Genomic DNA, 27,457 nt, shown 5'->3' with positions numbered 1-27,457 from the left:
GCTGCAGGGCCGGGGGCGGGAATGGAGGAACAGACAGAGATGGGAGAAGCCTGCCCTACCCCTCTGCCCCTCCCCCAGCCTCCCACTCCCAGGTGGCCTAGGGCACCTCCCAGATCTGGAAGAGCTCAGAGCCAAAGCGCCAGGTTTCCGTGTTTACAATCAACCCCGGGGGAGGAGAGGAGGGTGGAAGGGAGGGGTGGCCGCAGGGGGAGGCCGGCCGGCTCTCTCCAGCTCCAGCTGGGCCAGAAGTATTGGAGGCTCAGGCACTCAGCTCCCAGCCCTCCACCTCACCATGGCCGCAAAGGTAGACAGTAGCCCCCGGGGGGTCCCCAGCAGTGGCTCCAACCTGGGTGCCACCCGAGAGCACATGCAGGCGGTCACCCGAAACTACATCACCCACCCCCGTGTCAGTGAGTATGACCCCCAGTGGGTGAGGTCGGGCGGGCTGCTGGGTCTGCAGGTCCTCCTTCTTAGCCTCAGGGAAAACGAAGGACCTGAGACCTGGGGAGACCTAAGGGGCTTTCGGTCCTGCGGAGTGATGCGGGTAGGGGGATGGGGGTCCCCAGCCCAGGGTACCTTGGAAGAAAGGGCAGGGGAGTGGCTGCAGGAACCTTCCTGTCATCAGTGATCTTTCACTGAGACCCCAAGTCCACAGAGAGCTCCCAACTGCCCCCAAGAGTGTGTGTGTGTGTGCACTCGGGGTGTGTGCATGTGTACACCAGAATACTCCGTGTGAGGAGTTGTATAATCAAGTGTCCCTGGGGGATGTATGTGGCAACGCAGAGTACGTGTGCGTTCTCAGGATGGGGAACACCTGACACCGTGTGTGTCACGTCATGTGTGCATTCTGGGGGAGGGTGCCTGGGTGTGGAACCAGGGGCAGGCATGTGCCTGGATGGGCGTGTGCCCCCACCTTCACTTGGGTGATGACATACGTGTGTGAATATGTATGTGACAGCGTGTGTGTGATCAGAAAGGAAATGTGTGAGACTGTGTGTGCGTGCTTGTACACTCAGGGTGGGGGTGTGTGTGCAAGCATGCGTGCTCACGGGGAGAACATGGATGAGTGTGTGGTCAGATGATGTCACATGTCTGTGTGAGCAGCTAGGAGAAGGGCACATGCCTGGCATCCGGGCGTAGGGGTGTGGGGACCACGGGCACTGGAGTGGACCCTTGCAGGCTTCCGAGGGGGCATCGGGGGCGTCTGTGGGTGTGGCTCGAGTGCCCGTCCTGCAGGGGTGGGCCGAGTCCGGGTGTCTGGGGCAGAAAACCCTGGACGTCCCCAGGACCAAAGTGAGCACCCCTGCTCCGGCCATATTTCTTTGTCCAAGGTCACATTCCCTGGTGTGGTGAATTGTTGAATTCTCAGACAGCCCCGTTCACTGGAGTAAACCGGCCTGGCCGGCACCAGCTAAGCAGAGCCAGAGGCTCCCAAGAGGGTGTGTATGGGGAGAAGCTGGCCTAGCACGGCCACCCCTCCCTCTGCAGCCAGCCAGCCCCACCGGGGCAGGGGGAGTGTCTGGAGAGGCAGCTGAGAGCTGCGTGTCGGCGGGGCCACACCACGGAGAGCAAAGCAGGAGCAGAACGGCCAGGCCCAGGGCTCGGGGGGAGCAGCGCCTCGGCTGGGTGGGCCACCACCTGAGGCCCGAGGCAGGCACCGCGGGGTGCGGAACACTCCAGCTAAGGAAAAACTGACAGCGAGTGGGGTCGGATTTATCAAGAAGGCCCCGCGGGCCCGGGGAGGACCAAGGTCCAGATCCTCCCCGACTGCAAAGCCGGGGTCACCAAGGCCCAGAAATATGCAGTGACTGTGCCCCCCCGGGGTCCAGAGCCCGGGCCCGGAGACCTGAGTCGGCTGACCTTTGTCCAGGCCACCCCCGCAGGCTCCTCCCCCGTCTTCCCCTCCCCCTGTGAGAACGTCAGAGCCGCCTGGGTGCTGAGTGGGGGGTGGGGTCTGAGGTCTGGACCTACAGCTCGGCTTTCCTCTTCCCTGGAATGTGCCCTCCCAGGGTGCAGCCTTACCCGGGATCCCCTCCCAGCCGGCCTCTTATTTATAGTCCACAAGCCCTGGCACTAGGGCCAAGGCCCAGGAGGTTTGACCCCGGCTGGAAGCAGGAACAGCAGTGTCCCCCCCGCCCCCGTTGGCACCATGCGGCCCCCAGCCAGGCAACTGTGTTCACACCCAACAGCCCACCCAGAGTCACGGGTGAGCGCGAGGTGAGCCCCTCGCCCAGTGCCGCGTTAAAGGTGTTGCTGTGAAGACAGGCAGCTCCTGTGCTTTTCACTGCACACCGGCGTCCTGTCCTCACAGGTCCACGCGGGGGCCGGCCGGCACCCCCCGCCCGAGGGAGGCTGGACTCCTCAGCGTGCGTCTGCACCTGCAGCTTTCTCCAACACCTCCCTTCCTCCTCGGGGGCCTGGGCAGGTGGACTCCAGTGCCCCTCTGTGCCCTCCTGCCCCACCAGGGGACTCAGCACTTCCAGGCAGAACTTTGTGTAGAGGCAGAAGGAGCCTAGGAGGAGAGCTGGGGGACCAGAGGGCCAGGGGACGGGGCAGCTGACTCCCAGCCCCAGAGCTCGCTTGGCCATGCGCATGGGTCCAGGGGAAGACTTCCTGGAGGAGGAGGTGGACTAAACAGGCCAGAGGCATTAAAGGTGATTTCTCTGCAGTGGCTGAGGGAGGGAATAGGGCAGAAAGGGGGGTGGGTAGAATCAGGATGGGGAGGAACCCCAGCAGTATCCACCCTGGGAAGGAAGGGACCCCTCTGCCTTCCTCAGAGCTGGAGTTGTGCTCCACGGAGAGGAGGCGGCAGGAGCTCTAGCTGGTTGTGTGGGGCAGAAGGGGTGGGGTGAGGGGTCGGGGCGCCCCGCAGGAGCAGAGGTTAGGACGGACGGGCTGGCAGTCTGGCTGGAGGGCTGGAGCCCGGTACGATGGCCCAGGGCCCCGAGTGCCAAACCGCTGGCTGCCTTGGTTTCCTCAACAGAAAGGCAAGGGAGGTTACACGGAGAGAGTTCCACCGTCAGGGTCTTGGGCCGATTCTAAGAACCCTCCACCCCTGCCCTCCCTCCCCTAATCCCTCCAGCGGGGATCTGGGAGGAGGTGCAGGGCCTGATCCGCTCCGCCCCGCCCCCCGGCCTCACGCATGGACGCCCGCCTCTGCTGGCTCCCAGGACGCTGCAGGTGTGGCTGAGCCGGCCCTAATTAGCGGAGCCCCGCTGAGCCTTTGCCGGGGAAGGCGGTGGGGAGGTGGGAGCAGAAGGGGCCCGCAGCCCGAAGAGCAACCCGAAGTGTCAGCTAGGACAATGGAGAGGGGGTGGGCAGAGCAGCTGGAGGGAGTGTCTGCAACGTGTCCGTGCAGGGGTCTTCTCGTCCAGCCCTTGCCTCCAGCACCACCTCCAGGGTCAGGGACGTGCCCCGGGCTGGGGTAGGGCCCTAGGCCTCGAGTGCCACAGGCTACTGTCCTGACTTGTGGTGGGCCCTAGGAGAAATCCGCCGACTTCCTGGGCCTCAGTTTGCCACTCCATGCGACAGACACCATCAGAGTTGGTGGGTGCAGACAAAAGACCTGGCTTCTGGTCAAGGACCACCTTGGCTGTGTCCAAACCAGACAGCCTCTAAGAAAAGATACTGTCTAGTCCTACAGAGGAGACACCCTGGTCTGAAGGGACGACACGATCTGTCTCCAGTTCCAGACAAGCTGGAGGGCAGGGCACCCACTTGGGTGGCAGCTGTGGGACTTCAGAGGGGAAAGGGCCCAGTGAGCTGCCGTAGTCAGTCAAGGGCGAGGCCTCGGACAAAGGAAGGCAATAGCCAGACACTGAACCGAAATGGCCACGGAAGTGGATTATCTGCAATGAAAGGTCCAGGCTATGGAGCGATGTATTCACCCAGCAACTAGAGCCCAGAACCACCGAGTCCTCGGGAATCCTGGGAAGGCAGCTTACGGATGAGGCTGGTGTGATGAAATGGGGACTTAGAGACCTCACGCTGCATAGAATTGAGAAGTGCTGAGCACCCAGCTCTGCTGCAGACCAGCCCCTCCTTGGGAGCTGGAGTGGCCCCCCCCACCTCCAGATCGCTCCCCTCTTTGTGCCTGTGATCTTCACCGCGCCTCCCCTTGGCAGGTAGAGTTGTTGGTACTTTAGAGTTGTCTTGGTATTTTCTCCACAGGGCCAGTAAGATGCCAGCTCTTCCCCAGGGCTATTGAAAACGCGGGTCTCCCCGTCCCGTGCTCCTTCCCCTGTTCTCACAATCCTCCACCCTCCCTCTGCTGGGCTCCCTGGCTCCTCTCTACTTCACACAGTCCTAGTAACCCAGAGGGTTTGATCAAAATGCCCCGTGGGCAGGAAGGGCTGTTTGGTGATTTTCTTGGTGGGCAGGTGGATGCCCTGGCCTCTGCCCTAACCCTCCAGAGGCTGGGGTCTTCCTGTGCCTACAACCCCTTTAGCCTGTGTATTTGCTTTATCATCCCTTCCATTCTACCTTCACAGGGGTGGCAGGAGCCAGAGTAGGCGACAGGTTCCTCATTTGGTCTAGGGATGGGAAGGTGTGTGTGTATATGTAGGGGGAACTCATAGGTCCTGATGTGGGATATACGGGAATGGGCTGGTGGGACAAAGTGACACCTTCCATAATTCACCCAACAAATATTTACTGAGTGTCCATCATAGGCCCACACTCTTCTAAGAGGTGGAATCCAGCAGTGAACACTGTTCCCCAAAGGCCCCCAGTTCTTTCTCTGGGCCCCTGGGCCTCCTTATCTCTGCCAGATGTGCCCTTTGCCCAGCTGTCTGGGTGCTGCCTGGATGACTCCACTTGACCTTGGAGCCTCAGCTCAAATGGCCCTTCCTGCAAGGCGCCTCCTCCATGAGCTCCAAGCCTGGTGTTCAAGCCCGTTCCCGCCCACCCTGCTCTTTCCCTTCAGACCAGTTGGCAATTGTTTTGTCTTTATCCCCTTTTAAACTGTAGGCTCCATCTTTCATCTGCCTCCTTTATTTGCCTAGCCCAGTATTGTGAAGGCATCCGAGAGGCAGGCTTGAAGATAGGACGGGAGGAGGGAGGAGGGAAGCAGAGCTTGGAGGGCAGGAGTGAGATGTCAAGAACCAGGTCCCAGCCTTGAGGTCTCAGCATCCAAAGGTAAGGAAATAGGCTGAGGAGTAGCTGGGTGGGGGGGGGGGGAGGGGAGGGGCAGGGCCTCCAGGAACCTGCAGGAGAGAGTACATCCAGGCCCTGGTTCCTTCCAGGGGCAAAGCCAGACTGGAAGGTGAGGTGTGGGTGGCAGGTGGAGAGGGCAGTGGAGCCGGGCTGTGATTGTCGCTGGACAAGGATTGGGGTGGAGGGTGTGATTTTAAGATGGAAAATACCAGAACTTGCTTGATGAGAAGGCCACAGAGAGAAGGAACGCTGGCGGGTCACCCTAGTGCTCAGCCTTCTCTAGGGCCTGGTTCCCAGTGCCGGGGAGGGGCTGGCTTAGATGGAAGATGGGACACCACCTCCGTGGGAAAAGGACAAGAGAGTGGCTCAGGTGCACGTGGGGGCTGGTAGCTTGAGGGCAGGAAGGAGAGGGGAGTGCCCCAGCTCTGGGCCCAAGTCTGAGAAGAACTTAGCTTTCTTGAGTTTTCCTAATAGTCCTTAAGTTTGGGAGAACATAGAAAACATCTGTGCAAGGATCACCTTGCCTAGTCGGTCTTCCTAGACTAAGTCCCCAGGAAAGGAACTTCGATCTGACAAAAATAAGGGGTTGACCACTGAGCCCCGCTTAGCTTTGCCTGGCGGGAGCAGCTGGGCAGCAGGCCTGCTAAAACCATGAAGGCAGGTGGGAGCCCATGTGGTGTGATAGGAAGCACGAGGGGGGCCCTGCCCCTGCTCTGCCACAGGGCTCTGTGTCCCTGGGTGGACTTTCCACTCCTCTGAGCCCCATTCTCCTGGCCTGTTGAGAGGAGGGCTGCACCGCTCTCCTGTCGGAGGGCCTTCCAGCCTGGGAGTGACCCAGCGACCTCACAGTCACCCCTGACCATCCTGCCCTGCCAGGTCCCTTCACCCCAGTTGTCCCAATGGTACTTCAAAAGGACCCTGGAGAAGGGCTACCATGTCCCGGGGTCATGGGTGATGGAAGGACCCAGGGCCCCTCAGCTAGTGCCTCACAGAACCAAAGTAAGCTTCCTGTCTGCCAGTCTGTGCTTCTCCTACTGGGGTCCCCAGCACTGGAGCTGGGAAGTATTTCCTGATGTCTAACCCAATCCCTCCCTGTAAGCCGAGCTCACATCCCCATCTGTGGCTTTCTCCAGCCATCAGGACGGGGGCAATCTGCTTCATCCTCCTTCTTTGTGGCTCTGCTCTCTCCCCGCTCCCACAGGCGCCCAGTGAGCCCGGCCTCGTGACAGCGCAGGGCCCTGGCTGACTTTTCTCACTGATGCCTGCACCCCCAACACACACACACACACACACACAGGAGTGCCCAGTCAGTGTGGGGTGATGGAGAGAAGTGTGGCCCTGCTGAGGTGTAGGGAGGGCAGCTCTCATCACATCTCTAGCTTTTGGAAAATGCTGTGGGTCAGAGAGGAGGGAGTAGTGGGTAAGTGGGGGCCGAGGCCAGACGGGAAGTAGCCTCAGAGATGAGAAAGGCCTCTGATGGCTGGGGGTGTGGGAGGGAAGGACTCGAGGGGCCTCTGCCCTTGCCCTGGCCCTCCCCCAGCCTCCTGCAGGTGTCCGAGGCAGCGGGGGCCCTGCGGGCAGGGGCATGACCCTTACAGCAATGGTGGCTGGCCCTGTCACAGCTAATGACCCTGACGGCCCAGGCTCCAGAGAGGGGAGGGGGTGGTGCTTAGAGGGAGGGAAGGTGGAGGATGCTTATGCGTGTGTGTCTGTCTCTCCGGGTGTCGGTGTGAGACCCTCACCCCCCCACCCCTCCCCCAGCCTACAGGACCGTGTGCAGCGTCAATGGGCCCCTGGTGGTGCTGGACCAGGTCAAGGTAAGACTTCTGTCTCTTCCCAGGCACCACGGCCAAATCCCAGTACTCCCGGCCCCTGTACTGATCTCTTCTAAATTGCCCTGCCCCTTGGTGGCCCCCATGCTCCAGATCCCCAGACACCCACCTCCACGTTTTCCCTCCCTGGCCACCCGAGGTTTTCTCTTCCTGCCTTTTCTGTGGGCCCCGCTGTGGGCCTTAAGAGACCTGCTCCTACCAGCAATGAACAGGGGCATTGCAGCTATCGTGCCTCTTTCTTCATCAGTAGAATGGCTGTCTTTCATGGGTCTTCTTTTTTTTTTTTTTTTTTTGCGGTACGCGGTCCTCTCACTGTTGTGGCCTCTCCCGTTGTGGAGCACAGGCCCCGAACGCGCAGGCTCAGCGGCCATGGCTCACGGGCCCAGCCGCTCCACGCATGTGGGATCTTCCTGGACCGGGGCGCGAACCCGTGTCCTCTGCATCGGCAGGCGGACTCTCAACCACTGCGCCACCAGGGAAGCCCTCACGGGTCTTCTTTTAAAAGGAAGAGGAGGAGGCGGCAGGCAGATGGATACCAGCTGACTCTCCAGAGCTTGAGGCTTTCAAAGGTCTTTGGACTGTCTCAGCCTGGGAGCCAGCAGCTTGAGCTTGAGGGAAGTGAGGCGGGCCTCACGGAGGAGGTGGTGTGTGGGCGACTTGGTGTCCTCAGGGAACCGTAGGACCATGGCAGACACTGGCAGTATTCTGAGTCCCGGGGTTGGGGATTCTCGAGGCGTAAAGAGCTCTGCAAAGCTACCCGATCACTCTGCTTCCCCCCCAACCAGTTCCGCCCCTGTCTCCCACCCCACGCCACCCAACCCCAAACTGGAAATCTGGGTGCCACATTGACTCCTCCCTTCCTGGCCCGTGTTCTGTCGGCAATCTCCCACCCACCACACCCTTATCATGGCCATGGCCTCAGGGGCCCCAGCCTAGCGCCCTCCCATCCTCTACCCTGCAGCCATAGGAGCCCTGACCCCTTCCCTCTGCTGCTCCAACCTCACTAGGTCTCCCCATGGCTTCACCTTACAGGCCCTCTGTCCTTTAAGGGTCCTGCATACCTCTCCACATCTCATCACCCTCCCTTCCCCACTTAGAAACCCACACTGTCTCTGTGTGAAGCTGACATTTGATGTCTCTGGGCCTTTGCGCATACTCTGCCTTCTCCACTGCCTGTCCCCCTGGTCCCTTCTTCTGACTCACCTTCTCCTGGAAGCGGTGAGCCTATCCCTGCTCTCAGCTTTGTGTATTGTCTTGCTGGCAGCATCCATCGAGGCATTTGGTCACCACCTGGCCACATGTCTTCTCCCTGCCCCTCTCCGCCCACCACAATGTGCCCTCCTATTGGACTTGGATGGTGTTTGTAAATCCCAAGCTCCCAGAGCCCCACGGTGTACTTTTACTGAACACCTAGCCCATCATGGGGGCTCAGTTTGTTCAAAGGAAGGGTGAGTGAATGAATGAATGAAAAGAGCATGAATAAGTATGGGCCTGTCAAAATCTGAGCCAACTATATTAAAGAGATCAGACTCACTCATTTCTGGAAAACAGATTCCAAGCTCATGGAGACATCACAGTTGGGCCCATTAGTGTCAGGGACGCCCTGGGAAGAAGTGTGGCGGAGTTGGTCTGCACGTGCGCGCTGGAACCAGACCCGTGTGATTCAGACTTCTTGAACTTTAATCCCAGATCCATCCCACCCTTTCTATCAGCTACCCGTCAATTCTAGATCAGCAGCATCAGCACCACCTGGGAACTTGTTAGAACTACAGATTCCCGGGCTCTACCCCAGGCTGACAGAATCAGAAACTCTGAGGGCCCACAAGTTTGTGTTCACAGCCCTCCAGGTGATCTGAGAACCATCCGTCTAGGATTGTAAATCCTGGTTTCCTCAGCCATTAAAAGACAATAGAAGACTTCCTTGGTCATCCAGTGGTTAAGACTCTGCATTTCCACTGCAGGGGGCATGGGTTTGATCCCTGGTTGGGGAACTAAGATCCCGTATGCCCTGCAGCAAGGCCAAAAAAAAAGACAATAGGACTGTTGTGAGGATCAAATCCGATAAATGTATTGTTATTATTCCTCCTTGAGAACAGCTAGCAGAGCCCTGCCTGGAATGCGGAAATGCTAATATACCTCATTAAATAAACAGCTGGTGAATCTCCTGCCCCTTTGCCCACCTCTGCCACACTCCCTGTCAGTCTACATAGGACTCTGTATGGAGAGTCAGTACCTATGCCGACATGCATTTTCCAGCTGTAAGGTGGGGCATAGATTCCCAGGCTATGGTTCTGTGATTACTGGACACATCGGTAACTCAAGTAGAACAGAGTAACTGGGTGAGGGAGACACCCAGAAAATCCTGGGCTTGCAGAGGGAGGGAAAGGAATCAGAAGTTGACAGTCTCGTAAGTGCAGGAGATGGAGAAGGCACCTTTATGCACCCCTCTCCACTGTCCCACACGCCTTGTTCTAGAGTTGCTTGGGCAAAAGTGCCACAATTCTGTCTCTGTAGCGCCACCTTCTGTGTGAATTGAATCACACAGGCAATAACACTTTCTGCTTCCATCCTTCTCAAATGGAAAAATATTGGGGGGAAGAATTTTGCATAGATCCAAAGTTCTTAGACAGGTAATCAGGGCCTTGAAATTGTATGAAAACCTCTTAAGGTAGCAGCCTGGGTTGAGGCCCAATAATGTGCATTCCTGACAAGCTCCCGGTGGCTAATGCTGCCGGAGGGCCGGGTCACCCTCGGAACCGCTGTTCTAGACGATCTCCGCCTGCTATATTCTGTGATTCAAACTGGCCCTTGTTTGAGATTCACATTACCCACCAGACTAGTTCCAAATGTCTGTGGCTGCTCCCAAACTCATCAGGGAAAAAGCTTTCAAAAGTGTGTGCAGGACTTCCCTGGTGGCGCAGTGGTTGAGAGTCCGCCTGCCGATGCAGGGGACACGGGTTCGTGCCCCGGTCCGGGAAGATCCCTCATGCCACGGAGCGGCTAAGCCCGTGAGCTATGGCCGCTGAGCCTGCGCGTCCAGAGCCTGTGCTCCGCAACGGGAGAGGCCACAACAGTGAGAGGCCCGCGAACCAAAAAAAAAAGTGTGTGCGTCAGCTCCAAAAACAATTTCCAAAGAGGAGTTCCCAAACTGCCCTGGGCGTTGTCATGGGGGGAAGCCTTGGAGGCAGCACGCCCTGTCCAAGTCCTGCCAGGCTTGCTAAGAACTTCCCAGGCTCCTGAGTGGATGCGACAGCACCCCTGTGCCTGACCCCTGGCTGGTTGGGAACTCGGTTGAATCTCCAGCAGAGGAGGTGGGCTGCACTGAATCATCCACACACTCCCTGCAATTCTCTTAGTAACCAACAATGAGAGCTGAGAGAATCACGTCTGCGGCTGGGAAACGGGGTATAAATAAAAGCTCACTGCTGCACATTGGAATACTCCCGCTGCAAACCCCCTCCCCCCCAAACAAATAACGGGCATTCTCTTCCTAAGGATTCCAGATAACACCCTCCATGCTTGGGCTCCATGGTTCTGAGGGTTCTTCCTCCTATCTGGCTGTAACCTCTCTGCTGCTTAAAGTTCCCTTTCTGTGATGTTTCATCTTTCAGGGACACACAGTGTGCCACCTCTTCTCCCCTCTCCATCACCCGCACAAACCCACATACCAACGATCGCTTTTTTTTTTAAGGTAATAGAGAATTTTAAAAAAATATTTATTTTGAATGTGCCGGGTCTTAGTTGCGTCATGCGGGATCTTTAGTTGCGGCACGCATGTGGGATCTAGTTCCCAGAGCGTGGAGTCTTACCCACTGGACCACCAGGGAAGTTCCCAAAGGATCGATTTTTATCAGCCTGCTGCCTGTTTTTCATTGGGCCCACTGCCTAATTGCTTTGGGGCCCGCTCAGGCTGGTGTTCTGTCGAGCATTTTTCCTCCTGAGGTTAGCAGCCCACCATCTGCGCCCCAGACAATGAGGCCAGTGGCCATTTCAGAGAGAGAGAGACACAGGCCCACAGAGACCGGAAGAGGGGTTGGAGCCAGGACTTGTATTTAACTTGTTTCCCGGGGCCTCGCAGTCCTTGCTCTTGGGCTCCCTCTTGTGCTTATGAAGCCAAAAGCTGTCCGGCATCAGCCCCTCCGTGGACCTCAGCACTCCTCTTGGGGCGAGCCCCCTCCCCCAGTGACCCCATTCCGCGGGGCCTGACGGTGGTTTGGGAGGAAAGAAGATCGCCTTCCTGCCATCCCCAAGCCAGAGCTTCTCTCAGTGACTGTCAGAGCTGGGAATCCTCCTGTCTCAGGTTCAACTTCCGGTCGCAGGGAGCCCTGGGGGGAGGACCTCACCCTACTCACACCGCTTAGGGGAATTGAGCCATCCACCCCTCTTCCCTGGCCCTGAAGGTCACTGGTGTGTGGACAGCAGGGGATATAATGATAGTCGTGATGGTGACAACGACGTCACTGTACTTGAACATGTTCCCCTACTCCCCCCGCCCTTTTTTTTTTTGGCCGCACTGCGCTGCTTTGCCGGATCTTAGTTCCCCGCCTGGCATGCAACCCCGGCCCCCTGCAGAGAGAGCGCGGAGTCTTAACCCCTGGACCGCCAGGGAATTCCCCCCCCATTTTTTTTTTTTTTTACATTTTAATTCCACGCACACACAAAACATGCTTTTTGTAACTAGTGAAATAAAATACACAAAATTAACTATTTGCCCCTAACCTCTTTATTCCCACCCTCGTGTGATAACCAATGTAAAGATCCTGCTTATACGGGCAAATAAGCAAGTTAGATGTTTACGTTGGTGTTAGTCTCTTAAAATGTATCGAGTATTTCCTCCATGTCAGTAGATACACATTTTGCTCATTCTTTTTGATAGCGACTATGGTTTGGACATACTGTGGTACGGATGTACCGTGATGTCTTCCATTTTTGATAGACAATCAGCATGTTTCCAGGTTTTGCTATTACAAATAGCATAGCGATATATATCCTTTTTATACTGGTGCCCTTATTGCTACAGGATAGATTCCCCCAAAATGGAATTACTGGTTCAAAGTTTATATATATTTTAAAATAGATATTGACAATTCGGAGCAAAATTGCTTGCCCAGCAAGGTTGTGGTAATTCATATTCCAACCAGCCATGCATGAGAGGACCCACTTCCCAGCATCCTTGCCAGCAATGAATATGTGCTCTCCAGTAATTTTGCCTAATGGTTAAGACTAGTCCTATCTTGCTTTTATTTGCATTTCTCTGATGACTAGCGGAGCTGAGTATCTTTTTATCAGTTGAGGTCGCACTTCCTCCTCTGTGACCGTTTCCTACACATTGAGTTGTACGTTTTGCTTTATTGTTCACCTTTGTTTATGGTATCTTTGCCATACAGAAATTTCAAATATTTATATTATCAAAGATTTCTATTCTTTTGTTTATGGCTTCTGGATTTCTTATCTTGCTTAAAGATGTCTCTCTTATCCAGCTTTTAACTGGATTGTTCCATAAAAAAAGGAAAGAAGAAAAGCTTCTGGTATTTTGTTTTAGTTTTATATTTAAATTTTTATATGCCTGGAATGCGTTTGTGTTTATGATAGGGATAGATACCCAGTGTATTAGCACCATTTGTACAATAAATTCTTTTTCCCTATGAACTTATATGCCACATTTGTTCTCTAATAGTCTCCTAACATCTGGGATCTGTTTCTGGACTCTAGCCTTCCAACATCTCCGTTCATCTGCCTCATGCCAACACTGACCACTTGACCTCAGTAGCTTTAGAGCACGTTTCAATATCTGACAAGGCAACTCCTCCACCCCTGATCTTTTCCATACTGTTTTTGGATATTCTCAGACATTTACATGAATTTTAAGATCATTTTATCAAGTTCCAGGAGAAGCAATCCATTGGGAAAACATTGAATTTATATATTTTTGAAAAGGATTTATATTTTTGTGATAGTAAGTCATTGTGTCTTGGAAAGCACTAGTGCTCTCCATTTGTTCAGGGCTTGTTTTCTGTCCTTCAGTAAGAGTTTATTATTTTCTTGTACCTTTCTTGTTAAATTTATTTCCAGATATTTTATGGGTTTTGGCCCTCTTGTGGATGAAATATTTTTCTCCATTTCCTCTTCCGTTGATTGCTGGAATAGAAAAAAATAGCGATTGTTTTTCTTTCACTTTTTGCATAAATTTTGTTTAATGATACGTTTTAATATTCTGTGATTCTTTTGGGGGGAACACTTTTCTTAATTGAAGTATAGTTGATTTACAATATGTTAGTTTCAGGTGTACAGCAAAGTGAATCAGTTTTATATATATATATTTTAAATGAGAAGCTTTTTTTTCTTTCAATAAATTTATTTTTTGCTGCATTGGGTCTTCGTTGCTGCACGCAGGCTTTCTCTAGTTGCGGTAAGCGGGGGCTACTCTTTGTTGTGGTGCGCGGTCTTCTCATTGCGGTGGCTTCTCTTGTTGTGGAGCACAGGCTCTAGGCGCACGGGCCTCAGTAGCTGTGGCACGTGGGCTCAGTAGTTGTGGCTCATGGGCTCTAGAGTGCAGGCTCAGTAGTTGTGGCGCACGGGCTTAGTTGCTCTGCGGCATGTGGGATCTTCCTGGACCAAGGCTCGAATCAGTGTCCCCTGCACTGGCAGGTGGATTCTTAACCACTGCGCCACCAGGGAAGCCCTATATATATATTTTTTCAGATTATGAGATAAATTAGGAGTGTGGGATTAACAGGTACAAACTACTTAAATAAAATAGATAAGCAACAAAGATTTACTCTATAACACAGGGAACTATACTCAATATCTTATAATAACACAATGGAAAATAATCTGAGATTGATTTTTATATATTTATCTTGTATACAGCCAAATTCTCTTATTAATCCTGGATGGGGTTGTTTTTGTTTTTAACTAGATCCTCTTAGAGTTTTTTAGATATACAATATCATCTGCAAATAAAGGGAATCGTGTCTCTTTTTCCACTGGCATACTTTAATTTGACTTTTTATTGAAACAATTTCAAATTTATAAAAAGTTGCAAAAATAAAAATAGTACAAGGGGGCTTCCCTGGTGGCACAGTGGTTGAGAGTCCGCCTGCCGATGCAGGGGACTTGCGTTCGTGCCCCGGTCCGGGAAGATCCCACATGCCTCAGAGCGGCTGGGCCCGTGAGCCATGGCCGCTGAGCCTGCGCGTCCGGAGCCTGTGCTCCACAACGGGAGAGGCTGCGACAGTGAGAGGCCCGCGTACCGCAAAAAAAAAAAAAAAAAAAAACATAGTACAAGGAATATCCATCTACCCATTTGTTCTATCACTGCTCTGAGTGTATATGCGTGTGTGTGTGTGTGTGTGTGCTTAATTTTTTTTTTTTTTTAGATATTTTGAGAGTAAGTTATGCCCAAAACTCTAGTGTGTATTTCCGAAGAATAAGGATATTCTCTTACACAACCACAGTAGTTATCAACTTTAGAAATTTACATTGATACTTTAATCTACAATCTATATTCCAATTTATAAGCTGACCTAATAAAGTCTTTTATAGCATTTTTCTCCCTCCAGTATAGGATCCAGTCTAGGGCCTGGTATCACATTTAATCATCATGTCTGTTCAGCCTCCTATAACCTGGAATATTTCCACAGCCTTTCTTTTTTTTTTTTTTGATAACTTTATTTATTTTATAAAATGGGTCTTCATTGGGTCTTCGTTGCGGTGAGTGGGGGCTACTCTTTGTTGCGGTGCACGGGCTTCTCATTGTGGTGGCTCCTCTGGTTGTGGAGCACAGGCTCTAGGTGCACAGCCTCAGTAGCTGTGGTTCACGGACTCTAGAGCGCAGGCTCAGTAGTTGTGGTGCATCGGCTCTAGAGCACAGGCTCAGTAGTTGTGGCGTATGGGCTTAGTTTCTCCTCAGCAAGTGGGATCTTCCCGGACCAGGGCTCGAACACGAGTCCCCTGCATTGGCAGGTGGATTCTCAACCACTGCACCACCGGGGAAGCCCTCTACAGCCTTTCTTTAACATTTCTGAAGAATACGGTCTTCCCTCACTATCTTTTTTAAAAATAGAACATTCTCTATTTATGTTTATTGGTATACTTCTCAATTTCTTTTTTTGGTCTTATTGTATAAACCAAAAATTCCAAAACAACATTATGTAACAATGGTGATACAGGCATCTCTCTCTGTGCATTACTGATTTTATTGGAAATGAAAATAGGCTTAGCATTTTACTATTTAGAAGGATGTTGATGTTGGTTTTGGTAAATAGTCTAGTATTCAAGGAGTTACCTTCCATTCCTGTTTCACATAGAATTGCATTACAAACAGCTGCCGAGTTATATCAAAAGCCTTTTGATTTCTATTTGCATAATCCTGTGGGGTTTTTCTTTTAGGTTCACAAACTCCCTATTATTATAAATGATGTTGTGAAATGTTGACTCCGGTTCAGAATTTCCCAGAGGTTGATTGATCTAAACTTATATGCTTGGAATAAACCCTATTCGGTCATACGTGTTTATTTATTTAATACATTGTTTGATTTGACTGGCCAGTAGTTTATTTATAATTTCTGCATCTATATTTATAAGAGAAATTAGTCTATAGTTTTTTGGGGGTACTATATTAGATTTGGGGTTTGGGAGTTTTCCATTTTATAGTTTTGTTTTCTTCTAATCTCTGTTTTCTCTTCATCTTATTACTTTGGTTAGTTCCTCCAGTACAATGCTGAATGGAATGCTGATAGCAGGCGGTGTTGTTTTGCTCCTAAATTTAAAGAGACTGTTTTATACTTTATACCATTGAGTATATTTTCTGTAGGTTTTCTGAGGCTACTTTTTGGGGTTAAAGAATTTCCCTTTTATTCTGTTTTCAAACAATAGTTTTGTTCTTTGTTTTCAATCATAGTGTTTTTCTAAACTTTTTGTAAAACTTGTTGAGATAACATGTTTTTTAATCCTTTAATTCATTAATAAGATAAATTTATTAGTAGATTTTCTAATGTTAGACTAACCTTGAATCCCTGGAATAACCCCAACTTGGTCTTTTGTGTGTATGTGTTTATCTTCATTTTTTGTTTTTTAAATTTTTTCTTTTATTGCTTGGTTTGTTTGTAACTTGTGGTCTTTTTTGGTACATTGCTGGATTTAGTTTGCTAATATTTGCTTAGTGTTTTTGCATCTATGTTCCTGATTGAGATTGCCTATAGATTTCCCATTATTATCTTATTTTGATATTATCTTATTATCTTATTATCAAGATTATTCTTGCCTCATAAAATTAATTAAGACTGGAGTTTTTCTTCCAGTCTTTTGAAGAGCTTAAGTAGGTTTCAAATTATTTGTTCCTTGATTGTTAGAACTCACTAATTATCTGGGACTGGTGTTTTCTTCCTGGAAAGATTTTAAGTTATTTATCCAATATCTTGAAGATTATAGGACTATCCTGGCTTTCTATTGTGTTTTTAATTGGATTTGGTTTGATTTGTATTTTTCAAGAAATTTATTCATCTAAGTTCTGAAATATATTGCATAAAGTTATTCATAATTTTTAAATTATTTATAATATTATTCGTAGGGCTAGCTTTGACTTTTTTTATTCCAACAATTATTTACTCATGTCTTTTAGTCAGTGATGCCAGAGATTTGTCTATTTTATTAGTCTTTTCAAAGAACCAGTTTGGCTTTGTTGATCGTCTCTATTGTATATTTGTTTCTATTTTAACGATCTCTGCCCTTTTATTATTTCTTTTATTTTATTTGGAATTTTAATGCTGTTCTATTTTCTAACTTTTCATGTTGCATACATTTAAACTACCTCTACATTTTTTCTTTTCTAATATAAGCATTTAAAGCTTTAAATGCATCACATGTGTGTTGAAAAATAGTTTCTCATTATTGTTTAGTGCTAAATGTTTTCTAATCTGATTATAAGTTTTTCTATATTTATTTTGGGCTTCATTGGGTCTTCGTTGCTGTGCGCGGGCTTTCTCTAGTCGCGGCAAGCGGGAGCTACTCTTCTTTGTGGCACGTGGGCTTCTCACTGCAGTGGCTTCTCTTGTTGCGGAGCACAAGCTCTAGGCACGCGGGCTTCAGTAGTTGTGGCATGCGGGCTCAGTAGTTGTGGCACATGGTCTTAGTTGCTCCACGGCATGTGGGATCTTCCCAGACCAGGGCTCGAACCCATGTCCCCTGCATTGGCAGGCAGATTCTTAACCACTGCACCACTAGGGAAGTCCCACTTTTTCTATATTTAGAACATTTCAAAATTTCCAAATGTATGAAGTTTTTCTAACTATCCTTTTGTTATTGATTTCTAACTTACTTTGATTATGATCAGAAAACACTGATGTGTTCGAAGTGATATCCTTTTCATTATTTTCTGTTTCTTCTGTGATTTTAGTTTTGATTTCTTCTAATGTCCAAGGAGTAACTTAGAGGAGTACTTTAATTTCCCAGAATATTAGAAACATGGCAGGGAGAGATGCAGTCTTTTTTACATGTATTCTTATTGGATTAAGATTATGACTTACCCCTGAAGTGAATCAAGGAAGCCAGGTGGATGGGCAGCAAGGTGAGGGAGCCTGGGCGATGCCATGCATTCTCTCCAGGACCTCCCCTGGGAAGAAGGTGCAGGTGGAGGGCTTAGCTCTCCTGGTGCTGACCAGAGCTGAGGACCAGTGTCAGCTGGGAGCGTCTGCTCTCCCAGCCCAGCTTCTTTGTCTTGGCTCATAGCCTCATCTAGAACTTGGTTCCTGAAGCACACACTGACAGCGGAGCTCGGGGATTCCCTTGGGGCAGACATCCACCTACCCACTTGCTGCCTGGGGTCCTGAAGGGACAGCCTGATTGGTTTTTAAAATTGAGTTATAATGTGTATACTATAAACTTTACTCTTTTCAAGTGTATAGTTCAGTGGGTTTTAGTCTATACACAGAGTTGTGGAACCATCACCACTACTTGATTCCAGAACATTTCCATCACCTCAGAAAGAAACCCTGAACCTGTTAGTTGTCACCACCAATCCTCCCTCCTCCAGTCCCCAGCAACCACTAACCTTTTTGTTTTATGGATTTGACCAGTCTGGACATTTCATATCAATGGAATTATATACTGTGTGGCCTGTTGTTTCTGGCTTCTCTCACTTAGCATGATGTTTTCAAGGTTCATCCATGTTGTAGTATGGATCAGTACTTCATCCCTTTTTTTTTTTTAATTTTTTTATTTTTGGCTGTGTTGCACGCGGGCTTTCTCTAGTCACGGCAAGTGGGGGCTACTCTTCCTTGCGGTGCGCGGGCTTCTCATTTCTCACTGCGGTGGCTTCTCTTGTTGTGGAGCATGGGCTCTAGGCGCACAGGCTGCAGTAGTTGTGGTACGCGGGCTCAGTAGTTGTGGCGCACGGGCTTAGTTGCTCCGTGGCATCTGGAATCTTCCCGGACCAGGGCTCAAAGCCGTGTCCCCTGCATTGGCAGGCGAATTCTTAACCACTGCGCCACCAGGGAAGTCCCCTTCATCCCTTTTTAAAGCTGGCATATTCCACTGCCTGGATATCCCACCTTTTGTCTATCCATTTGTCAGTTTGTGGACATTTGGGTTATTTTCACTTTTTGCCTATTATGAATAATGCTGCTATGAGCCTTCATATGCAAGTTCTTATGTGGACATGTGTTTCTCTTTCTCTTGGGTGTACACCTGGGAGTGGAATTGCTGGATCATATTGTAACTCTATATTTAACCTTTTTTTTTTTTTTTTTTTAAATTTTCATTTAGTTATTTAATTTTATTTATTTTTGGCTGCATTGGGTCTTTGTTGCTGCATGCAGGCTTTTCTCTAGTTGTGGCGAGCAGGGGCTACTCTTCCTTGTGGTGCACGGGCTTCTCATTGCAGTGGCTTCTCTTGTTGCGGAGCACGGGCTCTAGGCGCGTGGGCTTCCATAGTTGTGGCACGGGGGCTCAGTAGTTGTGGTGTATGGACTTAGTTGCTCTGTGGCATGTGGGTTCTTCCCGGACCAGGGCTCGAACCCGTGTCCCCTGCATTGGCAGGCGGATTCTTAACCACTGCACCACCAGGGAAGCCCTATTTAACCTTTTGAGAAACCACCAGACTATTTTCCAAAGTGACCACACAATTTTACATTCACACCATCAGTGTCTGAACGTTCCAGTTTCTCCACAACCTTAACACTTGTTATTATCTGTCTTTTTTAATACGGCCATATTAATGAGTGTGAAGTGCTGTCTCATTTTGTGATTTTGCGTTTCTTTAGTGACTAATTAGTTGATCATTTATGTGCTTATTGGGCGCATGTATATCTTCTTTGGAGAAATGTTTATTTAGATCCTTTGCCATTTATAAAAGAGGGTATTTGTCTTTTTATTGTTGAGTTGTAAGATTTCTTTATATATTCCAGATGTTGGCCAGATGCTTTCTACATTGATAAGAATGAATACTTCACTTGATCTTAGCCAAAAGCAAAGTGATTGCCTGATTCGTTTTTTTCCTGAAGCCTGTGAGGACTACATGTGAATTGATCCCAGCCCCATGGCTAGGGAAAGATTGCCACTGGTAGATGGGGCCATCTGGGAGCTGAGGAGAGAACTTTGCCAGTGTGTTCACCATTAGTCCACAGGGGCAGAAACAATGGTGCTGTCAGGAGACCTAAACAGCCATAACAGCTACTACATTTTATTGAGCTGTTATAAGGTCCTGGCACCAGCTAATGACTTTCCATATATTTCCTCCCCACAGCAGCCTTACGAAATAGGTGTTAGTATTATTCCCATTTTAAAGATGAGGAAAGTAAGGCTCAGAGACATTAAGTAACTTCCACAAGGTCACACAGCTTCTAAGTGTCAGAGCTTCAATTCTAACCCTGGTCTTCCAACTCTGAAGACGGTGCTCCTACCCACCCAGGTATACTGCCTCCCAAACAGAATTTAAGCTTTCCACTTACCAGTCTCTGAAGTTCATTTCCAGGAGTATCTGGGCACAAGATGGGAGAAAGGACCTTGAGAATGGGTCAAGGAAGTCTGGGGAGGAGACAGGGACTTCACCTCTGGTCTCACTGACACTCTGGGGTGCTCTCCCCTCCTGCCAGTTTGCCCAGTATGCTGAGATCGTCAACTTCACCCTCCCCAATGGGACTCAGAGGAACGGGCAAGTGCTTGAGGTGGCTGGGACCAAGGCAATTGTTCAGGTAAGTGGTGTCAATAAGATGTTGGTGGTTGAATAAATGAATGAATCCACAAAGTTTCCACACTATCTTATAAACTCCAAAGGCAGAAAATGTTCTATTTCCCCTGAGAGAGCTTTGCCCGGAGCTGGACACAAAGGGAGCTTAGAATGGGAGGCCCCGTTCTCCGCAGCAAACCACTTATTAGACTAACTAACCTCTTACCCTGTAGGTGTTTGAAGGGACCTCTGGGATCGATGCCCAGAAGACCACCTGTGAATTCACAGGGGACATCCTACGGACTCCAGTGTCGGAGGACATGCTGGGTGAGGGGTAGGGATGGGTAGGGTGAGGGCATCCCTCTGTCCCACCAGCCCAGCTGCCCTGACCAAGTGCTTACCTAGCAGACCGCACTGTCATTGCCTCTTTACCTAGTCTGCCTCCCCTGGGAGCCCTTTAAGGTCAGAGGTTGTGCCTTGTCTTTGACCCCCAACCCCAGCTCAGGGCCTGACATACAGCAGGTGCTCAATACATGAGGAAGGCAGCTTCAGTAAATTAGAGGCAGAGGAGGTAGCCGTCTGTTTGGGGTCAAGCTGGAACGAAGTGCACATCCCCTAATTTTCTCCCAAGATCTGCCATACCTGGCCCTCTCCTGTTTCCAGCCCTAAAACTCCCCATTAGAGTCGTTGTCCTGGGCCAAGGCCTTGCCTGTAAAGGTTTCCAGGAGAGGAGGAAAGACCCGCAAGGAGGCAGTCGCTGTAGCCAGTTTCCTGGGGGTAACCAAGGGCTGAGGGGAGGGGGACATGGGGCAATTGGGACGCGAGGGCTGGGTGAGAGCTGGTGGTGTGCAGGGTGAGTGGCAGTGAGAGACCCAGGGCTGTTCCTGAGCACCACTCAACCCCTCTCACCCACTTCCAGGTCGGGTTTTCAATGGCTCTGGCAAACCCATTGACAAGGGGCCAGTGGTCATGGCAGAGGACTTCCTGGATATCAATGGTAAGTGACCGGAGGCTCGGGACAGCTCTCGGGACCCAGCCCCCAACTACCTTTCCCCCCCAGTCACTGCCTCTGTCACCTCGCCCTTGGAAATTCTGCCCCAGATAAAGACCAGGGCCATTGCCCAGGGCTCACCCCCAGGACTGGTCATACTAACAGGCAGGTCAGGTGAGATACAAGAGGAGCAAAGGCCCCTGTGTCTGGGGCCAGCTGCATTTCATGTCCCATTCCTATAAAATGCTATCATCATTGTGCAAAGTTCCCCAGGTGCCCAAGACCCTCACTCTCCTGCCTTCTGGGATCCACCTGTCTGCCACTTCTAATGTGCCTGGGTGGCACCGTCCAAGGGAGCACTGGACTGTGGCTATTGAAATACAGACTAATTCAAATGAAATAAAAGTTGATTTCAAAACCACATGGCGAGACTTCCCTGGTGGCGCAGTGGTTAAGAACCCGCCTGCCAATGCAGGGGACACGGGTTCGAGCCCTTGTCTGGGAAGATCCCACATGCCGCGGAGCATCTAAGCCCATGTGCCACATCTACTGAGCCTGCGCTCTAGGGCCCGTGAGCCACAACTACTGAAGCCCGCGCGCCTAGAGCCCGTGCTCCGCGACAAGAGAAGCCACTGCAAAGAGAAGCCCGCTCTCAGCAAGGAAGACCCAACACAGCCAAAAATAAAATAAATTAATTTTTTAAAAAACCCCTCATTTTGCATGCTCAATAGCCACACGTGGCCAGGGCTACGTTTTGGGCAGCGCAGTTAGAGCACAGTTCCATCATGGAAGAAAATTCTTTTAAACAGTGCTGCCCTGGAGTCTGGGACAGGGGTGGGGGAGGGCGGGCAAGACCTGAACGCTTGAGCAGGGTCCATGGTCACCGTCTCCCAGGCCAGCCCATCAACCCCCACAACCGCATCTACCCGGAGGAGATGATTCAGACGGGCATCTCGCCCATCGACGTCATGAACAGCATTGCCCGTGGCCAGAAGATCCCCATCTTCTCAGCAGCTGGGCTCCCCCACAATGAGGTGAGGACTTCGAGGGGCCTGTGGGCACGACCAAGGGGAAGGGATGGAGCAGAGGCCGGGGCTGGTGGGCCAGCGAGGGGGGCCTCCTGTGCCGAGCAGGCTGGGGTCTCCGGCAGCTGTCTCCTGGCAGCTCAGGGACTCAGGGCCCCCAGACAGATCTCCAAGCCTCCATCCTGAGTGAGTGGGGCTCGCACTGGCTCATGAGAGAGCCCACGGGTAGCCCCAGTGTTGAGTGTCCTGCGCAGCTGGGCCCACGGCTCTACCACTGGTCCTTGCAATGGTCTTTACTTGCCTGCACTGAGCGAACCCCACCTCGGGCCAGCCCCACGGCCGTCTGAAGCCTCCCTGTGCAGGTTTCCTGCCCTACCCCCTCTACCCAGAGTGGACAGCCCATTTCTTCCCAGAGCGGCTGGTGTGACAAGGTTTGTAGATGATCCCCCCCCCCGACCACCCCCACTCCTCTACTCCTGGATGCGCCCCGGCTCCCCCTCAAAATGCTCAGAGGGATTAGACGGCAGAAGTGTCCCTGCCTTCCCCCTACACACACGCTCATCCTGGATCTGGACATGACGACTGGAAACTCCACACGCTGCAGGCCTGGGGCAAACCCCAGAGATACCCCTAGCAGGCTGCGGGGCAGAGGGGACTCTGAAGGGCCAAGTTGCCCCTAACCCGTGGTAGGCAGTTGCTCTCTGGAACTGTTTTTCCACGCTGCTCCTCATGACAGGCACCCTGGGTCCTCAGATGCCACAGAATAAGGCAGCCCTCCCCTGAGAGCGGCTGTAGGACCCAGGGCAGCCCTTCTTCCTTGCTGACCTTGGGTCCCTCCCGCCGAAGGCCTTGGCGGCAGGATGGGCTAGGAGTTACCCTGTCCGTGCTCCTCAGTGGTGCTCAGAGGGCTGACTCGAGCTCCGGTTCTGCTGTCCTTCCTCCCATCCCCAGATCGCCGCCCAGATCTGCCGCCAGGCTGGGCTGGTGAAGAAATCCAAGGCCGTGCTGGACTACCACGATGACAACTTTGCCATCGTCTTTGCAGCCATGGGGGTAAGAGGGGCTGGGCCGATTGGCAAGTTCTGGAAGCTATGGGCAGGCAGGCTTGGCCCCTGGCACACCCAGTCTTATGGGGGAAGCATTATCCCCCTTCTTGAGAAGCCGTCAAAGTCGGAGTCTGTCTGGTGAGAGAGGCGAGAGCATGACTGGAGGAGCGGGCAGTGTGTGCCCCACAGAAGCTCAGAGGCCACGGCAGCTATAAGATGAACCCAGGACAGCTGGGTTCCCGGGGGCCCTTAGAGGGCCCAAGGCAGGGACGGGGAGTTTAGCAGGGAAGCAGCGGGTAGGGTAAGGGGCAGGGGTGGCACTGAGCAGAGCTGAGCCTGAAGTCTGAACCTCTCTCTGGGGCTCTGATGAGACCCTATCCCGGACTGGTCAGCAAACCCAGCCCCTGCCCTCTCAAGCCCCAGGTTCACCCCAGTGACCGTTAGCAGGTCAGTCAATAGGCATTACTGAGAAGAGAGGGAAGGAGCCTGGTCCCCGCCTCCAGCCCTCCCTGCTGTGTGTCCAGGTGAACATGGAGACAGCCAGGTTCTTCAAGTCCGACTTCGAGCAGAACGGTACCATGGGCAATGTCTGCCTCTTCCTGAACTTGGCCAACGACCCCACGTGAGCCATCCCCTGGCACCCATACTGCCCTTAGGCAGCAGGCCCTGTCCCCTTCCAAGACCCAGAGTACCAGGTCTCAGGCATCCCAGAACTACAGCCATGGGCCAGAGCTGGGAGAACAACCCCTCATTGTGGAGATGGGGACACCAAGGCTGGGGAAGAGGTAGGGACAGCACACGGAGAGACAGGGAGCTGGGCCACAGCCCGCCTGCCACCTGTCACCCCTCTGCCCTGCCCACAACCTGCATCCAGCCACCATCTCAAGTCAGGACCCCTCATCCGAGACTCACTTCCACAAAGTCACCACTAAAGAGATATTTCCCTAAACCATTTGCTTAGAAAAACTGCTATTTTAAAAGTTGAGAAAATGTGAGTTTAAATTTGTAGGTTAGGTGATGAAAAAAGAACCTAATAAACTGTCCTGGGAACTGAAGGTACTCAGAAGGAACTCAAACCAGGTAGCAGAGTTCAGGAGGCCCAGATGACGTCACCAGAGAAAAGCTCCACAGGCACAGAGCCCGGGGACTGAGAGTGCCTGGACTGCCCCCAGTGGAAGGGGCTGCTGGGGCAGGCCAGCCTCTGACCCATGCCCAGCAAGGAATAGTGAGGGGAACAGTAAGGAAAGGACCCCGAGGACACAGAGTGTGTGAGTGCTCCAGATGACCCAAGCTCGGGTGTCCTGGGGGACGAGGGACACTGTCATCGTCATCAGTCACTCCTGGCCCTGCCTGTCCCTCTCTCACCCAGCTCCCTGCCTGTCCCCGCCTCTGTCCTCATTCCTACCTTGAATAGCAGGACGTGACTGAGGGCCCACTCCCAGGAACCATGGCCTGGATCTGGGGGCTGGGGCCTGGGGCTCATCTTACCCAGTCCTCTGCTGCTGTTCACTGTACCAGCTTCCCAGTTCACCACCCACTCAGCACGGGCTAAATGGAGCACAGGCCTGGGCCTCGAGGCTCTCTAAACGTTGGCCGTACCTGCAGGATCGAGCGGATCATCACCCCGCGCCTGGCACTGACCACGGCTGAATTCCTTGCCTACCAGTGTGAGAAGCACGTGCTGGTCATACTGACGGACATGAGTTCCTACGCAGAGGCCTTGCGGGAGGTGAGGTGGCTGTAGTCACTGTGCCCAGAGCTGGCCCACGCAGGCCTGTCCCCACCCCTTTCCTCATGGTCACTGGGACCCCACTCCCCTTCCTTTGTGTCAGCCTCTTGCCCCCTTTCTTACCCCAAGGCCCACGAACATTGCAGGTCTCAGCTGCCAGAGAGGAGGTCCCCGGGCGCCGAGGCTTCCCCGGGTACATGTACACAGACCTGGCCACCATCTACGAGCGGGCAGGCCGTGTGGAGGGCCGGGGCGGGTCCATCACTCAGGTCCCCATCCTCACCATGCCCAATGACGGTGAGCCGCCTCCCTGCCCACTACCCTCTGCAACCCTCCTGCCCTCCCATCCTACCCAGACACCTAAAGGGCCCATGCTTCGTTATATAGGCGTGCAGTAGCCCTGTTCCTCCATCAGGGTAGACACTGTCCCTTCCTTGCCTCCCCCGATCACCCACTCCCATGAGGGAATAGAACCTACATGGCCCTGAGTAGGTGGAGACCTGGATCTACACTGACACCAGTGCCTTTCCTTGCAGACATCACCCACCCGATTCCAGACCTGACGGGCTTCATCACAGAGGGACAGATCTATGTGGACAGACAGCTTCATAACAGACAGGTACTGTCCCCTCCTTACCCACTTCCTGCTCTCTCCACCATCTCCAAGTACGCTGACTAATAACCAATGTCCCACCACCCCCTGTACTTCATCTCCCTGTGAATGAGGAGGGGCCAGACAAGGCTAACCCCTAACAGGAGATAATCCCCAGGAAGGAAGACTGTTTGGTTCCCAGACAGAAGACAAGTCTGGGTGGAATCCAGCCTACCTGGATGTGGGACCTTGAGAAAATCATTTCATCTCTCTGATCCTAGATTTCCTCATCTATAAAATGGGAATGATAATATATGTCACACAGTTGCATTGTGGAGAATAAAATAAAATAAGTTGGCCCACAGAAAGCATCTAGCAGATCGTAGATACAAAATAAATATCACTTCTCTTTCCTTTCTAGTAATTTGCTTTGGTGAGCAAAAACAATCGGTAACTGACACAAGTAGGTGGTGAATAACGTACCAAAGGGTTAGAAAATGTGTCTGTCCCATCTTAGGCCACCCCCTTACTCTTTCCTCTTTGTTTGGCAGTTTTTCTTTGCAACTATGAACTATTAAGGTTCTACCTGGCTTTTGTCCAAATAATCAGAAGTTTTGAAAGAGCGAGACTTTCATGAATTAATATCATGGCATCTTCCCCCTCCACTCTCCTGTCTAGGTGCGCACATGTAGGCACCTTTATACCCAAGCCCTAGAATTTGTGGGCGATAGAGGGCGGGGTGTGACCAGCTGACCTCTCTGTGGGATGAATAACGACCAGTCTGCTGAGAACCACAAGGGGAGGGAAGACAAGTAGAGGTGGGAAAGAAGGGAAAGTTTGGACCCTGCCTTCTGACACGCATTCTTCGCCCCGCCCAGATCTACCCCCCCATCAACGTCCTCCCTTCCCTCTCGCGGCTGATGAAGTCCGCCATTGGGGAGGGCATGACGAGAAAGGACCATGGAGATGTCTCCAACCAGCTGGTAAGGAGAGAGCCCAAGGGCTGGTGGGGAAGTTTCAGAAGCTGGAGATTGGAGCCCTAGCTGGACCACGAACTTTTCTCCTGGAAGAAAAAAATTCCTCCCCTTTTGGGGGTCCCCGCACAGTCACATGGGGGAACACGGGGCTCCTGCGGTAAGCCTGCCGTGACCGCTGACCCCCTCCCCGCTTCACCAGTATGCCTGCTACGCCGTCGGGAAGGACGTGCAGGCCATGAAGGCAGTGGTGGGGGAGGAGGCGCTCCTTTCCGAGGACCTGCTCTACCTGGAATTCCTGCAGAAATTTGAGAAGAACTTCATCAACCAGGGTGAGGCGCGTTGGGGGCGTTCAGGCAGCAACCCCCTTGGTCTGACACCCACACGCGCACACACCCTTAACACTCCTGCTCTGTCCCTAGGTCCCTACGAGAAACGCTCGGTGTTCGAGTCTTTGGACCTGGGGTGGAAGCTGTTGCGCATCTTCCCCAAGGAGATGCTGAAGCGCGTCCCGCAGAACATTATCGATGAATTCTACTCCCGCGAGGGGGCGCCGCCGGACCCCGAGCCCGACACGGCGCTTTAGCCCCGCGGGAAGCCTGGCCCCGGAGCCAGGTCCTGGCACCGCTCTCGCCGCCCGATCTACACACCCCGCCCTATCGTCTTGGTCCGCACACCTTAACCCATCGCTCCGTGCCCACCCTCAGTCCCCTACAGGTTATAGGGGGGCTCCTACGCTCCAGTCCTCTCCCTGGATTCCCCGACATGGGAAACAGAAGGTGGTTAAGCCTATATTCTCTGTCTTGTTCTGATAGGAGCATTTGTATTTTAAAAGTACCATGGCCCTCTTCCAAGAATTTATCTCATGTAAATACAAGATTGGCAAAACACTGATAATTGTTGGAGCTGCGGGGGTACATGAAGTTCACTAAACTATTCTCTCCACCTT

At 51.9% G+C, this 27,457-nt stretch overlaps 1 protein-coding gene across 1 annotated transcript; it reads left to right on the top strand.

The window, feature by feature from the left end:
- Positions 1–236: 236 nt before the first annotated feature.
- Positions 237–27,457, top strand: ATP6V1B1 (ATPase H+ transporting V1 subunit B1). Its single transcript, XM_065890784.1, has 14 exons — positions 237–410; positions 6,916–6,971; positions 20,078–20,176; positions 20,385–20,478; positions 21,071–21,148; positions 22,037–22,176; positions 23,119–23,220; positions 23,738–23,835; positions 24,819–24,942; positions 25,089–25,239; positions 25,479–25,561; positions 26,413–26,517; positions 26,711–26,840; positions 26,931–27,457. The coding sequence occupies exons 1-14, from the start codon at positions 293–295 to the stop codon at positions 27,092–27,094; spliced, it is 1,542 nt and encodes a 513-aa protein (XP_065746856.1). The 5' UTR covers positions 237–292; the 3' UTR covers positions 27,095–27,457.

Source organism: Phocoena phocoena, chromosome 14 (genome assembly GCF_963924675.1).
Source record: "Phocoena phocoena chromosome 14, mPhoPho1.1, whole genome shotgun sequence".
NCBI lineage: Eukaryota > Metazoa > Chordata > Mammalia > Artiodactyla > Phocoenidae > Phocoena > Phocoena phocoena.
This window is presented reverse-complemented; position numbering and strand designations above follow the sequence as displayed.